The sequence below is a fragment of the Dromaius novaehollandiae genome, chromosome 6 (genome assembly GCF_036370855.1).
Source record: "Dromaius novaehollandiae isolate bDroNov1 chromosome 6, bDroNov1.hap1, whole genome shotgun sequence".
NCBI lineage: Eukaryota > Metazoa > Chordata > Aves > Casuariiformes > Dromaiidae > Dromaius > Dromaius novaehollandiae.
The window spans coordinates 35408249-35426080 of record NC_088103.1 but is presented as its reverse complement, the minus strand read 5'-3'; the positions used below and the strand labels follow the sequence as shown (position 1 = coordinate 35426080).

The following is a 17832-nucleotide window of genomic DNA, read 5'->3' as shown; positions in this document are numbered from 1 at the left end:
CGTCATATCTTGCACATTTTATTTATCACCTCATTTGAGGTGATACCAAGACACCCTCTTTTTTCTGTTCACTTCCTGCTGAAGATTAAGCCCTATGGAGGGAAAAGGCACTGATTACCAAACTCCTTATCCAGTCCTCTCACATTCATTACAGTGTAGCTGGGGAATTTCAGATGGTCTGTTGTTAACTATTCAGTCTCCCATCTACTCCCAGAAGGCTCCCAATCACATTTTGGCCTGCAAGGAACAGTGGGACTGTATCTCTTTGCATAGTTTTCTCCTCCTAACAACAGTGATTTGAAATATTTTAAATCTCTCTCTCCCTAATTCCCTAATATTTTCTTTTTTAATTATCTTTTAAACAAATATTCAAGCAAGAGAGCTGTGCATGCTGCTCTGCGAAGTTTCAAAGTCATTCTGAGACAAAATCCATGGAGCCGGATACTCCCTTCCATTTCTATCTCCAGACTGATCCGTTCTCCATAAGGGTATCACAGGGGTGGAAAGCTGAGCTTACCAAGAACTAGTTGGTTCCTTACATAGATGAAACAAATTATATGGCACTTTAAGTATTAGTACCAGAAATACAAGTCTGCTTTTCATCAGAATATAAATCAAAGAGCTGAACGTGGGTGCGTCAAGTTATCAGAAGCTGGATGGATGAGTGACTGGATTCCAGGCTAAATGGGGCCAATTCAGGATCTTCATTCTCAGCCACTATGAACTGTAGCAATGAAAACTACAGTTCTCGTATACATGGGTAGTCTCTGAGCTTCCACAGCACTCTGTAAAGCAGCTCCAATGCCTTCCAACAGAGAGAATCAGACCTTTTTCACATATCCTCCTTTCCATTACACTTTGACATGTGCGTCATTTAAAATGGCCTCCCACATATTTTTCTGTGAAAATCTGTGAAAATGGCTCAGGGTCATTTTTTGGAAGATGAAGCCCCATTTTCCCTTCCTGTTGGCTCATACATCCAAGTGCCAACAAAGGCACTAGTGAGACCCGGCCTGATTCACAACAAAAATGGCCATAGTATTTACATAGCATCCACCTTCTGTCAAAGCCCATGGGGCGCCATTAACCGAATCAACACTTCCGCACATCCGACTACACTATCTTATTGATAGAGTAGACACACACAAAGCTATTAGGAAGACATTCAAGACTTTCAACTCATAAGATGCAATTAATCTCCCATGGCCTGGTAACTGCACAATGCTACAATGCTGCTCAGAGGGATGTAGTACACCCACCCATGCTTTCTTAAAGCCCTGAAGAACTTCCTCATGCCTCTGCTTCATATGTGGTGAGAAGACATCAGGCCTACAGGCTTGGTGCATGCTCCTGCCCACACAAACAGATTTCTTGACTCAGCCATACTCCATGTATTTGATAACACAAGAGAGTTAGCAAGGCACAGGATCACAATTAGCTAGAAGAATTAAGAACAGGAACAGATATGTTGTGTTGACTACTACTGAGGAAGTATCTTCAATTACTCTTTGGATACTTCAAAGGGTAAACAAGTGGTGGTGGCTGTGATTTGTCTTTGAGTGAATAAAGTGACCAGAAGCCCCAGCAAAAAAAAGTTTAGACAACCTGCTGAGGTCTATCTCCTTCACTGAATCTTCTCCTCTGCTCCTCAAAATAGTCCCGAGTAGGAAAAAGAGACAATACAAATTTGGGACTGTCAATAAAAGACTTGGGGGATCAACTGATGGCATATTTGATTCTTTCAATTGATAGAGGAGACACTGCTGTCAGAAAGCCTTTGGCTTTCTCAAGCATGAAGTCATATCCCAAATAGAAGTACTGTTAAGAAGAGATGGGATCCACTTCTCAAAAAATGGAAAGTCATTTCTGGACATAAGATTGCTGCAAGGTTTAGACTTTAAGCTAAGGTCACATGAGACTGGTAACGTAAGACCACAGGTAAGTATAAAAACAGAGAACTATCCAAGGGATAAGATAAGGGAGTGGGATTATTCATAACAAGGTTATAGGAGGAACAAGGACGAGAACAGTAAGTCAATCTGCACAGCATCTGCCATGCCTGAATGTCAAGGCTGGGATTAATAGGGAGCAACAGGAGAAGCTGGAAACATCAATTTATGACCAAAATTACACATAATATTGGCATAATAGAGACTGGCTGAGAAAATTAATGACTGGAATATTATCACAGAAAGGCATCACTTGCTCAGGAAAGGGAGGACAAGCCTTATATATCAAGGATACGTACACTTGTTCCGAAGTCTCATGACGTTCTCCTGAACAAGCTAACAGACTATAGGAAATTACTATTTGCTGAGTACAAAACTAACTGTGACACCATATTCTGAGAAGTTATCGCTTATACATTGTCAGACTGGGGGAATATATTGATTCTGATTCCACAAGGGTCTCATAGGACTCTATATTATCCCATCTGTTCACTAGTGTCTTAAAATAGAGAATATACTTCCTAAAATTGCAGGAAACACCAAACTGGAAGGGACAACAAGTCCATTAGAGGACAGAATTCAGAATTCAAGATTATTTTGACAAACTGGAGAAAAAGCATTTGTCTTCAAATGTGTAGAAGTTAGCTAAAAAGAGGGAGAGAATGCTTTGGATAGGAGAGTGATTAAAAAAGAAGTTTATATTACAGCAATGAAACTGTAGGTCGGAGGACATCAGCAGAAAACTTTCCAACACAAAGGTCCAAAATTTTGAGTATTTTCATTTCACACAAAAACTTTTTAATATTGCATTCTATTTTTATACACAAAACAATTTTCAGATCTTCTGATCGATGCAGTGATTCAATCAGTCAATTATTTGTAGGGTGCTAAATGCTGATACTTCATTATATTGTATAGAAAAACATACTGGGTGAAATGCATTTTTGGATTCATCACTTAAATTAATTTCCAAGTTGATCACACATTATTATTATTTTTAAGTGAAAGAAAATTCATAAAATTAATATTATCTGAAAGCTTTTTTTTTTAATCTAAGAAACAGAATGAGATTTGCAAACTCATTTACACATCCACGGTTCTGAGAGGATGGACTAGATCTTCCCTTAATAGTTTCTGTGGTTGGGAGTAAAATTGTATTTATTTACTTTGCTTTCAGATTTATTTGCATTTTTAAATCTGCCTCCAAAGTTATCACTACAGATAGACTTTAAAGGTCAGACGAACTTCTAAAGCTTAGAGAGATAATGATGGATTATGGTGACCCACCATGAGAGTAGTTGCACTGCTGAGCATACAGTAAGCCACTGACTTTCATCAGCACCTCCTTTGTCAGGCTATCTATGGATGAATATTAGCTGCAGGTTCCCAGATAATGACAAGCTTTCTATTTTATTGCCCTCATGCATTTAAATCAAAAAGTATCTGTCAGTTCTCAGCACTGGGCTGCCATTGGCAGGTCTGCAGTGAGTTTCAGAACAGCTGTATCCCCAACACCTGGCTACACAAAGTGAGAAAGCAAGTGCTTTTTGGTCCAGCACTACATAGTCTGTGCCAGGCTGTTTCATGCTTTGCTGCACGAAAAAGGACAAAAAAGGCAAGGGACAGAGGAGGAACTGCAGAACCAGGCTGTGATGGGAGAAGCAGCCTCTGACAGGGGCATGGCATCTCTTTAGGCAGAATTCTCAAACTGCAAGGCATCACCACAGCCTCTCTGGCCACTTACTTTAGGAGCTCCTGACACCACTGGTCAGCAGAAGATCAAGTGATCATTGCCAGTGGCACATGGGGGCACAGCTGGAGGACACGGCACAGCAGTGTGAAGATGCAAGATCCAGATCTGGCTTCCAGCGAACCAGAGGAGAGGACAACCACAGAATCTTACGAAGATGCACAAGACTTTACAGATCTACATAAGGATCTGGGATTCTTAACTCAAGACACTTTCTGACATCAGCCTAACCCCCATCTAACAGAAGTTCATGGCTGACCTCCAGTTCCCATTCAGCTTTGACAGATCCACGGCTTCCAGATGGGTCGGAATGTACCATGCAGTCCTTTCAGATCACTTCAATCTGGGGACTTCACATAGCAACCACCGCCACCACCTATAGCGCTGCCTTTGTGCTCCAACAGCACTGCCCACATCCCTGCATCAATTGCAATCACAGTGAAGCTGTGTGATCCTGAGACAGGGGGACACAGTTCTTTTACGGCTGTTTCTAAGCCAAGAAGTGGCTGATAATCTGTAACTGTGTTACTTTAAGCAAACAGGAAAACACACTGCCTCCATAGTTCCACTCAGGGAAGGTGCCTTGCATGCAAAAGCAGACATAAAGGTAAAGCCTGATTTCCAGATGATTCACTTCTATCCGATCAACAAGCTGCAGACTACCTTTGCCTGATCTCTGCTCTTGCATTGTGGACAAACATGTTCAGTTTCTGGGATAAAATGCAAGTAGCCTCAGGGCATTTCTAACTTGCACTTCACTTTCCTTGGCTCTTTTCTGCGTAGAAGAGAACTGCTGTGGTATGCTACACTCTCCACATGTGCATTATATTGAATGAGCAGGAACAAAAATACTCCTGAGCCATTATATCACTTCCGGTGAGGGGAGCATAACCACCCCCTCACAGGCAAGCGTGTGTGCACAGTTTATATTTTGATTTCTCCTCCCCTTGCTAACATGTCATAAAAAGACCACAAAGTGTTGGAAATAGAATCATGCTGTTTGAACCCAAGAGCAGATGCTTCAAACTCACTACAGCTGGATCTCTTTGCAAACATACTCAGCACGTCATATCTGGCTTCTCACATCAATGTGCCTCATCAGCTGTCTCTTTCTTTCAGGCTGTCTCCATACAAACACCAGTGCCATTTAAAGTCTTTACCTCCAGTTTAAAAGTGGCATCAAACCATTCAGTGACATCAAACAAATAGATTGGTCTTTCTAGCTTACTTCAAAATCCCTGTTACACTGAACATCTGAGCGCACGAAACCATTTGACATTTGACTAACTCCTTCATACAATAAGTACGTGATACTATGAAAGGAGTCTATTTACAATGGCTTTGTGCTTGCAAATGTCACTCAGGCATCATCAATAGCATTACAGCAAAACACCTGGTGCCTGCCAAAGTATTCTGTTAATAAGGGGCCGGAAAGGTTACGTTGGGAAGTGTAGCAGGAGTAGATTATGTAATTTATTCAACTGTATTCTCAATAACCCAGGTAGAGACTTGCACTAACCTTTCAAAGGCAACGTTGTCAAATACAAGAGGCCCAAAATTTCAGAAGTATTGTCATACAGCAGGGAAGCGAGCCTGACTAGTTTAGCAAACCCCCCAAATGACGGTAGGAATTGAAAATCTCACCCCCCACCCCCCCACACACACACATACTTGACAGTTTAATGAGAAAAACTTAAAGTGGCTCTTCAGCACATTTTTACTTTCCACAGTCTGTGGCTGACAGAAACAGAAGAGAAGAAAGAGAAAAGCTTGATAAGCTTCAGGTCTTCTAGAATTTGTGACTTGATCATCTGGTTTGTGCCTTTGCTTTGCACTGTAGTTGGGACTGTTGTTTTGAACTGGAGTGCACCCTTTAGAGCCACCACACTTTACAGGTCACGTTGCACCTGCATTGTTCAGCACCTTTCAAAACAGATGAGTGCTACATAAGAGCAGACTTGCTAAGGATAGAGTAACAGACTGAAGAGTTGTCTCCCTAACAACAAGGCACTGCAAAGTGACTTTAAAAGTAGCACAACAGAGTTCCTCATCTGTTGCTACTCACCATTCTTTCAGATTAATCAAATTCAGTTTCAAGTGGAAAGAGCATCCCTTCGCTCACAACAGCCAGCTGTTACAGACCCACTAAGCCTCAGAGTGCTGGATTCTCAAAGAGAGCTCAGCAATCTCTGAGACCTATAAATCAACAGATTTTTAGAGCAGCTCCACCTGTCATGTCAGATCTCAGGTTCTTTTCATCTTTCATACCATCACCATTACTAAAGTTTCCATGCCCATAGTGATCTCTGTACAACTCCACTCCCTTCAGCAAGCTTGCTTTAGTGTCACTGGGTGGGCTTTGCAAACGTGACTGCGAGGTGAGAGCAGCAAAGTACACCATAATTTCTTCATCATCTCTGGAGATGGGAGTTTCTAGACGCTGTCCCTTTCATGCCTTGCTCAATAATCACTGACACTGAAATCAATTGCTCACCTTTTGATCCAGACTGTAGGCCAGGATCCACTCCTCCTGCTTGGGGTGGAAGAGCAAGCTCTGGATGTAGAAGTTCAGTCGGTACTTCTGGTAGGTGGCCCCCTCATCAGAGCTGATCAGTATGCTGCTCTCAATCTCTGGGTCACTAAGAAGCATGATCTAAGTAGGAAAATGGAGAAAAAAGAGTGTTATTGGAAAAGTGAAACTGAAAACCATTTAAAAGTGAGGTTATACAGCACTGATTCCTATTAGATGTATTCAGAATACTGCTAACAGTGTAAACAGCCCATAGGATTTCCCAAATAATTTATTCTTTTTAGTTTGGTTTCCAGTTTTTGGTGATTCACTCATTGATCGGTTCAGTGATTCTTTTTCTTCATTTTATTTTTGTCCAAATAAATTCAGAAAGCTCAAAAACAATGGAAAATTCTGTGTTGATATTAAACCTGATTTTGGTTGGGTATAACAACTTCACACAGCCACATCAGCTTTCCCTGTGCATTTCCTATCTAGCACCTCTCTTCCCAAATGCAGAATTCTCTCCTTCTCTCCCTCTCCCCCCACCTTCCTTCCCCCTGCTCCCCCAAACAGAGAATGCTGGATCGGCTGCTGGGATCTGAAAATGGTGGGGGGGGGGGGTGTACACAGACGCACGTGTGTCTGTCTGTGTAAACATGGATACATGATCTCACACATCACACTTCCAATCTATACAGTAGATTTTCATTTGATACTCAAAAACATAATTTTCCCCAAGTGCAGGAAAGTATATGACCTCAATTTGCACATGTAGGAAAACACTTTTGTGCCTCTGATTTTAATTAGAAAATTATAGCCAATATTTTAAAATGGGCTGATTCCATATTATCTGATGCCATGCTCTAGGTAAACGTTATCAAGAAAAACATTGGGGAAACATTAACACCATCTTATTAACATCTGGAGAAAACGACATCACATTAAAGCAAATGCCACTACCATAAAATAAAGACAAACAGTGGGAAATAAATTAGAGCTGTGCTTAACACAGCAGGCTATTGATACAGCACCTGAAACAAATACAGAAACTGGTTTTCAACAGGAAAACAGAACCAGAACCTGCCTTTTCACCACCCGCAAAACTGAGATTCAATGCAGTTTTGTTACATGGCCATGTGGAAGTAAACTTATCCTTATCCGACTTTGCAGAGTTACAACATCAAGACTATGATGGGTAGACACTTTGACAGCAATTATTTAATTACAGTAAATCAGTTAAGAGGAGTGGTAAGACCCTTGGTGTGTTAGACCCTGCTCAAGCAAAAAAATCAGAACTTGTTTAATCTTAATTTCCTCATTAACTCTACTAAGTCACAAAGTGAAACAATATAATGCAAATGTGAAACTACCTCTCCGTTTCATGTACAGACTTGAGATACAAAACAGGAGACACATACAGTTTGAAATTATTTTTTAAACACTTGTTCCCACATAATGAACTATATTTATTTGAGAGGAAAGGATATTTGTTTCAGAGGCTTCGAAGCAACTTTTTGTTTCTGATCCTTTCCATTAAGAAATCAAAAGGGCCTTTAAAACTAGAACTGCATGTTGTCCCAGGGTGAAGCCATCTCTATGAATTTAGCTTATTGAGCTCAGAGCTCCTTCAGCATCTCACAAATACCACTTACGAGCCTCAAAAAGCAGCCCCCACTGCTCACACAGAAAGCCAAACTACGAGCCCTGAGAGAGTGCACTGCCCTGTGCTCTGCTGCACAGCACGGGAAATGGGAAACACCCCCACAGGAGAGCAATTCCTTGGGAATAAGCCTTGAGACTAGGCCCTCATGGTCTCCACCAAGAAAGAGGCTTTGATGTGTTTCTTCTTTCTAATCAGATCAAAACACATACTTCATTTTTATCCAAACAAGAATGGTTTCTCTATTGTTTTAACTCAGTTTTTCTATTACTGGTAGCTTAAGACTTCAAAGGCATTTTGGCCCCTAAGTATATCCCCATTCATTCAAAGCATATTGCCTGTGTCAGAGAGAAAATCATAATATACTTTCCTAGCAAAAATTGCTTGCCTCTGCAGAATGGAAAAAGGATGCAAGATTGCCAATATAACAAGATATTCCAGAGGGACCTTATATTTAAGAGAGAGGTTACTAGGAGAATAAAGAGATTTTCCACCTGATGTCACAAAAGGTTACAAAGTTAATAATGCCATGTTTTATAAGGTCACTGTTAGAGCTCTGCCCTCAGGTAAGGAGCAAGGGACAGTTAACTGCTGCACAGACCTGATGCAGCACACACACAACAAAATCCACTCTACCCCTTCACACATGGTCAGTGACATATCAGTGGGTTGCTCAAGAAATAGGTCAGGTGAGATGGGAAAGGTGTCGCTTCCACCAGATGGTTCACAAATCCAGGCAATTTGTTCCCTGGGGCATAGCAGGGGCTGCAAGATCTAATAATAAAACCATCAAGCTAGGAAAATTAACAGTCAGCCTTGGTGGAAGAAGAAAGAGAAAGCAAGAAGAGATGAACAACAGTCGCATCTTGCTGTAGGCACCCTCACATTAGTCGCCTCCGCTCCCTTCACCCAGTGTTGTTAGTGACCGTGCAAAAGACTCCTGCAACCTTTCCTTCCAATGGAGAGCAGGCGGCACTCGAGCACCAACTTTTGCCGTCAGCACATCTCTGCTACCACACAGTCTTCCAGGCAAGGCTGCACGGAAGAAACAGGAGGCACAATGAGAGTAACAAACGAAAGGCCACTGGTTTTGCAGCTAGGACTGCTCCAAAGTTTTGTTATGTTTGAAGTGACACAGAGATGTGACAAGCAGGGAGATAAGAGTTTGAGGCTCTTGTCTTTATTTTATTATTGTTTGTCTTCTTTCTACTGGAAGGAGGGACAACTTTTGGTAGGCAAAACAGTAGCACATTTGTCAAAGGCCTGAAACTGCTGCTGCTTATTATGGGGCCAGGGAGAAGGATCCACCCTAGTAGTGATTTAGATTAATCACTTTTCATTAAGAGCCAATAAACAAACTCCAGTCAGAACGAGCATTTCTGCCAGCACCCTGTGTTGCCATTTATAATTGCCATAAGGAACAGCAAAGGAGCACCAGAGAGCTGTCAAATGTAATTTATAGGTTTTTAAGATCTAATCATTTTCTATAATATTAAATTAAATGGCAGCCTTTATTAAAGAGGAAATTACATTTCACCTTGCTATGTTCTAGAATATATATTATTATTTTCAGTTGTTGCTTTCTCTAGTGTAAGTGGAGAGGGGAAGGGGAAGCAGGATTGATTACTGCTAAGGCGAAGCCCTTGAAAACGTACTTGAGATGAGATGGTTTATACTACCTCCATTCTCCTCTAGAGCCTATATAGCCTGGCCTCCAAAGCGCAGTTGGCAATGAATGGCAAGGACCAGACAAAACAAAGCAGCCTGAAAATCAGAAATCTGACGGAACTGCAGGTAACTCCATGGGAGGCGAATGCAAAGAGAGCTTTCTGGTATGTAATGTATCTCCTTTTATGAATGGAACAGTTCCTGGAACTAGGCAGATACTCAGTTTTAGCAGCCTGTTTGAGGATGGTCATTTGCAAGTCTAGAGAGCTACTGAATAGCACTGAAGTAGGAGCTTTAGGGGCAATGATGACACATGCAGAGCTTCCCTGAATGAGCTCCAGTTCAGCAGAATTGCAGAAAAGGGCAATTCTTTTGAGAGGCCAAGTTCCTTGCAAGAACAACATTAACCACAAAATACAGATTGAGATCTTCAGGAAGTCATCAGGAAACACTCCCCATCTCTGAATACTTCAAGGGGAAATACCCCAGGAAATAATCAGCACAGGCTTCAAGCAGCAAGAATGAGGAGAGGAGATGTCCTACCTACACCTGCCACAACATACTTCGTACATAAATGACAGAAGTAACTCAGAGTGACTTCTTGTATGTGATGAAGATGGGAATGTGCAAGACCCTTAAAGGAGCTGGTAATGAACACAGAGGTGGGAAGGAAGGGAGGTCACACCATGTCACAGCACAGATCCACTGGATTGTCATGGCCTCTGATGGGGCTGATATAATAAAAACTAAAGCAGGATTTGTACCTGAGAACATGAGCTCCTGCTAACCAAATTAAAATCCAGTCCTTCCAACTAATCCAAACACCTTCCCCAGCACTGGTTTCACAAAGGGTATGTCTAGGTGGATGAATAAAAATGATTACACACTCTTCTTCCTCTGCTCCAAGCTAGCAAAATGCAATACTGTGATCCAGAAGCTTAACACTAAACCACACTAGGAATGAGCTAGCACGTCTCTTGGGCACAGCATTACATGATTTTCCAGCCCTCACTAGCTTGGGCAGTTTCAGGCAGACCAAGCTCCTATCTGCCCAGTCTTTTCTGCCTAGGTTACGTCAAAGACCTCCATATCTTACACTTAGTTCTCCCCCCAGCACCTGCCATGGCTGTGCCCTCTTCCTACCAGGCTTGCTTGGCACATTATGTCTATCCGGAGGCAGAAGCACAGCACCCCCAACCCCTCGGTCCATTACTTGTATCCCTAGCATCAGATTCCACAACTTTATCTTGCTCCCTGGTTCTATCTTCTCTCAGCACAAGAGATCTGTTTTACATGCAGCCAGATCTTTTAATAAAATGCCTCTGGACAAAAACTGAAACAGCCTGCCGTATAAAAAGCATTTTTATTAATATTAGCTTTCACTGAATCCCTTTATTTTACTTTTTCCAACCAACATAAATTTTGATTGTAAATTACCAGAGCGCATCTCTTTAAATCAGCACTGAGAAGTTTTATAGGTACAATATCTGCAGCAATAGTACCACTGAGCTACATTAGCAGGAAGCATCACAGTAAATGAATAAAGAAGACAGATCCAAAATAAATGCCTTTTGTTCCCAGAAATAAGCAAATAGCATTAAACCATTATGTACTGCCTTCTGATTTTCCTCTTCACTTTTAATGCACTTTTCATAAATGGTCTTTTTCAGAGTTCCCAGCCACATTTCCATTTGCCAATATAAAGTGCTATTTTAAAAAGAAATAAACAGAACATTAAAAAAAAAGCCACTCTACAAGCCACCCAGGCCTCCATACAAAGCTCCAAACTACAAAGGATCCCGGTTCCTTAGTACTGTATGAGTAATTTGCTCTGTAGCACTGCATTGTCCTGTTCTGCAATTGAAAAAGTAGTTCTTCAACAAACTCTACTGCAAAAACAGAAACTTAAGGTTTCCTGTTTACAGCTTCACGGTGATTTCCATACTGAATGTATTCAGCTTACAAGTGAAAAGAAGGCTTTTCTTTACACTAAACCTTAACTCAAAAGCACATGGGGTCCTTTCTAAAGTCAGTCAGGATTTTTAACATAGGATATTCCTACTGTGGACATGCCTATATCTAAATTGACAGCAAGAAAATATGAATCTGATGAAAAAAGCTTCTTTTTCCATTCCCTTTTTGACTTAAAACATTTACAGGATTGTAGGATCCCACAGGACCTCTGGAGTTAAGTCTGCTTCCCCACATAATTTCATATTAGCTTTGACTTTAAAGAGCCAAAGAGTTTCAACACTTTATGCTGAAATGTCAATGCAAAGTGAGGATTTTTGCTTTGTTTGGACTTATGATGTCCTTTTATCTTTTTGAAACTGAAAAACCAAAGTGAAATGACATTTAAAGGCTTAGAGATACACAAATCTTTTTTTTCCTTCAAAACATCAGTTCAACACAAATATGTTCAAACATCAATAGTTTGGAAACTTCTTACGTGAAAACTGCCTTTTTCCTACCGAATCATTTCAGATGAAAGTTTGACCATTTGAAATTTCTCACTGGCAAGTTTCTGGTTATTCATTCACTTCCCATTCTTCCTCTCGTACATCATTACCACAATCTACATGGTCTGCAGGTTAAATGATGCCCTAAGACATATATGCACAATATCAACCTCTTTAGAATACAGCTACAGAACCCCTGAAGCTGCCTGCACCAATCCCATGGAGGACAGATGCAACTCATTGCAGACAAAACCTCATCCTTCTTTCCCCCTTCCCCAACATGAGTTAGTTCAATTAAAAAATTTCAATTCATTAAACCAGCCCAAACCCCTCTGAGATAAAAATGTATTGGTGTCACAAATAACTGTCTACCTATCCAGCAAAAGAAACACCCATATAAATCAGCTTTAAGCTAAAGAATAGCTTTGCAGGATTCTGCACTGTTTTAAAAAGCACATCTTAACTTTACACAAGCTTTTACAGAAGATGCACAGAAAATGCTAGATAGCCACTCACTGCTCTGGAGATATACTGACTTCTGCAAGAATCAAGAGATCAGAAGCCAAACTGTGCTTTCCAGTCACCAAGATCAGCGCATCAGTCAGACAGGGAAAAATCTCTGTGGAGTAAGAAGATACAACTGCCACAAGTACCTTTGAGACTGGACCTGGAAGACATCAGTGAAAAAGAATCTGCTCTAGGGAGAAGCCCTATTTATTCATGCACAAGTTCAGCAATGAAGAAATCTTCCCTCAAGCTCTGGCATGATGTGCCAACAGCGGCTGGAGGACTGCATGCGCATGGATGAGAAGGTTATCAGCTCTCATACCCATATGCCATTCCTTAGTGATCAACAGCCATGGCAAGAGGGGCATCTGCTCTCTGGGAGCCAAATAAATAAAATAACCATGTGGAGGGCAACAGCTTCCATGTAATTATTAACTTCGAGTCCCAGGAGAAAAAGAATGCTTGAAATCCCTTGTGTTACAGAGTAGTGCAGATTTGGTCCTCCGCCTTTGTTTCCATGGCTCAAAAGCTTCTTTAACGTTAAGGACAACCTGTAGGCATGTCAAGCAATGAAGACACACTGAGCTTTCCTGACAGCTAAATTTTCTGGACCTGCCCCATTTCAACTTCTTGTAACTTCACTTCTTATTGTCTGAAAATTAACATTAATAACAGATTTAATTAATGAATATAACATCAGATTACCATCTCTCAGAACCATAACACTGTATTCTTACAGGATGAAGTGCACTGCGCTCACTTTACAAGGGTTTATGAAGCATGTGTTATAAAAGTACCTCAACCATAAGGCTTTTTATACCTTGGCACTCACTTCAATACAATCCCATAAAATCCAAGCAATTTTTAAGTGTTAAAGGTGACTTTCACTACTGTATTTATTATCGGATAAAGAAAAATGAGTCAGACACCCATAGAAACTGAGCAATGAAATAGAGTTTCCTGAGACTTTTGCAACAGGTCTGCATTATATGTACCATGAAGAAAGAGTCAAATAGCCCTCCCAAGAGCTTCCAGGCATTTCATGCTAACCTCTCTCCAGAACTTCCTTTCCGTTGGGACTTCTCTCTAATTACAAACCAAGCCCTAGTGTGCAGAATCCCATTGCTCACCACTGAGCCATCCACATGTTAACAGCAGTTTCTGTGAGCATCAGTCTCCTGGGGTGGATCTCCTCCACAGCCTGCCTGTGCTAGAGACTGCAGTGTGGACTCAGGTAAGTTGGTTTGAGAAGAGAGCACAGATCTCCGATGCTGAAGTCAGAAGGCCCCAACTCTGGGTCCCCATCTTTCCAAGCCTGAGAGAATAGTCAGAGCACGTCCTGCTGTTCCAGGCTGCATGCAAGCCCAACGTCTTCTTTGTAAGGGTTTTGCCATTTATAAAGGGTACATGAAAGAAGAGTATCATGATAAAGTGAAAGGCAATATGTTATGAAATGAAAACAAATGTGCTCAGTGTGATACTCGTACTTGCTTGGCTACTCTTGTATCTTCCATATATAATATTCTACTTTCTTACTGTCTTGAATAAGAATTGTCTTACTGCTCCATGTATTTATATTTATTTGGAACAGTTCTCTATTCCTAGCTACACTGCCCTGAACTTCTCCAGTTACTGTTTAGTCCTGCTCTCTGACATTTGGAGTCATGTGAAAATCTAGTCACAGACACATTCATGCTAAGAATGTGCTCAGCTAGAGGCAACTGCTACCTTCAACAATCCAGAATTCATGTGAATAAAATTTCAGTGAAGAGTAGCCTACTGTGGCTATAACTTGCTATAGACCAAGCTTTTCTCCAAATTTTCAACACCTTGGAATCATCTGGAGTCTGGAAAAAATAATTATTTTCACGAAATTTTCCACCTATTAAGGTAGACATCAGTTTCCCATCTTAATTCAATCTTCAATGGAATATTCAGTGAGATCCCTGAGATCTGTCCCAGTTCCCACTGCAAATTCCAGGGAAGATCAGGTGTGAGACACCATTTTTAACCCTTTGCTTGCCCATGTGCAATTCCAATATCTTTTAAGGAATGAGACTTGCAGGGCCCTTGGAGTCTGCAAGTCAAATCTCACCCCAGTATCCTCCAATAAAACTCCATTTGTCTACAATTTTGCTATATATAGTACAGCAACATTTTTCACTGAAGTCAGTGACTAAATGCTTGCCCAGTTCAGCAGCAGGACAGAGATCAAAATCAGGTTTCTCACATGAAAATGTGTGTGTCCATGGAGGAGTTCTATTTATATTCTGCCTAGAATACATCTAATAAATGGAGCCAGTAAAAATGCACACAATCTCGTGTCATCACAACCAGGACAAAGCTATGAGGGACTCTCTTAAGGCTGCTGTGTGACACTGGGTACTTTCGCTCAGTTGCCTCATTTGTCAGTTGGAATTAACAGCTCTACATCGCTTCATTTCTTTGTGTCCTTCCAGTCTTCACGTGTTTGAAGCAAGGCTAACTTTTTGTGTTCAGTACCTAAAACAGCAGGGTCTTCTGGTGATGCTGCAACACAAAAGAGCCACCACTTGGGTCCTTCTTAATTTTTATGAACATCACATCCTCTTCTGCAATGTGATTATTCAGTTGCCTCCTTGTTAAAGACCCATTTAGATAGCCCATCTTCAAAAGTAAGAGTTAGCAAATGAGTCTCATCATAAATCTCATGACTGGTCTGAACAATCACAACAATACTCTGGGTAAATATCAAAACCATTTTGTCCATGAGAAATGATGCAAGCATAAACCTGCTGTCCAAACAGTATAGCCTACCCACCAGGGCCAACTGCACAAACCCAGGTTCACTGTTAACTTGAAGACCCCCTCAGCAGAATCCTGGTACTGTCAGAAACAAAACTATGATTTTTATCTACAACCAACTCAACATGCCATTATCTGGATAGAACATGGGACCAGTAGTTCAAGGGAGTGTAAGTCTTGCCTGTGAGGATAAATATTCTACATACATGACACATTAGTATTACACTCAGACACTAAACAGGAAATTGGAATATATAGTCCCAGTGTATACCACACACAGTTGGCTCAGTCAGGGAAGAGTACACATCTGAGATGACAGTATCTCGCCACTTCTTTCACTGGCTTCTTGCAAATATTAGGGGATGGAGGTATGAGGAACACTTCGGGGAAACTGTGAGACTGACCAGCATCACCTTGTCATCCATAAGAAGATGCACGTCAGACTGTCAGGCTTGTTTACAGTGAATAGCCTAGTTCTTTGTGACCTCCATTGTTTTTCATACTTTATTATATTTAGATTATAACTACATTTAATTGTTCCAATTTGTACAAAATTAAAATAGGCTCTTGGCATTGCAGCCATCCCTGCCATAAATTGCCATACCAGAACAAACAGCTCACAGAATGCCAAGCTCACACACCCCAACCCCTATGGAGAGAGCTTCATTTAATTACCACCTCCAGCAGCTGTCCAAGAGCACAGATGCACCTTGCAGGATGCCCTGAGGATCCGGAGCAAATCAAGCCTAAATTGGCTTCAGAGCAAGAGTCCCTCAAGGAAAACCACTCTGCCATCCTCCTTGGCAGGTGAGGAAGTGAAAATATATCACAGCTCTAAGGTTTAGGTAAAAACGGAGCTGGGAAAAGAACCCAGATGCTCTAAGGCTGTTTCCCTAACCTGCCCACAATGCCAAATCCCAGGCTGGATCCTATTTGCATGCAGAGCAGTGGGATAAGCCATCATACTATACCCAACAAAGCAGAACGCCTCATCTTTGTTTTACTGCTAAGCAGGTCAGAACAACATGTCTCCCAGCTTTCTCTTGTCTTTTTAGCACTGGACACATGTACTTTTCACTTTTAATTACAAGGCACTGCAAGCACTTGCTTGTTAAATTTCAGGTGCCAGTGGGTATGGAAGCAATCCAAAAAGCAAGTGTTTGACCTGGCAAAGAGTGATTGGCAACGGCCATGTGCTCAGTTGTAAAACCTTTTCGTTATCACAGCAAGGCAGAGTTTACCCAAAGTTAGTTCATCCTGTTGTTAGAGCTGCACATCCTCCAGCACATTGGAAAGGGGCTCCTCCTCCAGCCCCCCATGGATCATCAGAGCAAAGACCTCCGACACTGCAACCCAACCTTCCTCTGGCCACTTCGGTGCTGCATGCTGTTTTTGGAGAGCTCCCATTCAGCTCTCTTGCCAAAGGCCTTTCCACAACCCAGCAGATTCATGCCCGGTGCCCCTCTGTGAACTGCCAAATGGGATACAAGCATCATCACTTTATGCTCATTTTGTATATATCCAGTTTGACCCTCCTACCATGATTGGGCCTGGACAAGAAGTAGAAGGGATCCCTGGCTGGTGAAATATGAGATAAGAGATAGGTAAAGCTTCTAATCTATATTATGCTTTCCTCTGGAGTCTGGTATTTCTGCATAGCCTAGCTCTGCATGATGCCTTTTCAGTCTCTGCAGTTCTACATAGGGAAGCCCTAACTCTTGCAACATCCAACACACCGTTTTGTAGTGACCGGCTTTTTCTAGTGGCACAGAGCAGCTCTGATCCCAAGCTGTGCGCACAGGGCTGGGGGGGTGGGGGGAGGGGGAGGGGTGAGGGGGGGAGGGAAGCAGTATTCACTGTTATAATTATATGTTATTTGAGTAAATGCATGCTTGTGCTATTGTCCACGGACCTACAAAGTAATTTTCACCATTACAGTAACTTACCGTGTATGCAGAAATAGTTACAGAAAATAATGTTATCAGCAAGGAAAGGCTGTGTGCACCAGAGCTGCTGGAATTGAGAATGCCATTTATACAAAAACATTTCTCTGATTATAGGTCTCACTTGGGAGAACACTTCACATGTGGGAATAAGTTTACTCACGGTAGTTGCCCCATTACAGAAAACAAAGAGATGTGTATGGGTAGTTACTCATGGGGGTAAACTTCTGTAGCCCATACACAGCAGTCTATTTCATTTGAGGACAGTAGAGTGTTTCATGACTCTTTAGAAAAATAAAAATTGTACTATGTATCTCCCCTGAGGCCATTAAACCTGAATACAATTTTAAATGCATCATTGCTTTTCCACTGCTTACACACTTATTTTTCTGCTTTTTAGTCAGACTGCAGAGAGAACATAGACAGCAGTCAGCTTCACCAATGTTCACATCCAGATGCTAATGATCTATCTCAATTTACTTGCCTGGCATCTATTCCCCATGTCCCTCACTGTCCTTAATGCATTTCTCTTCCTAACATCCCCCCACTGGAGGAAGCCCGGGGACTAGTAGAGCATCTATCCCATTTTCTCGATGGAAA

The 17832-nt window shown here is 41.5% G+C and overlaps 1 protein-coding gene across 1 annotated transcript in view; it reads right to left on the bottom strand.

Annotated features, from left to right (window-relative positions):
* Positions 1–17832, bottom strand: part of SORCS3 (sortilin related VPS10 domain containing receptor 3) — a 321068-nt gene that overhangs the window by 138279 nt on the left and 164957 nt on the right. The window contains exon 4 of the mRNA XM_026117524.2: positions 6194–6352. Within this exon, the coding sequence (XP_025973309.2) occupies positions 6194–6352 (159 nt within the window). The remainder of the gene's footprint in view (positions 1–6193; positions 6353–17832) is intronic.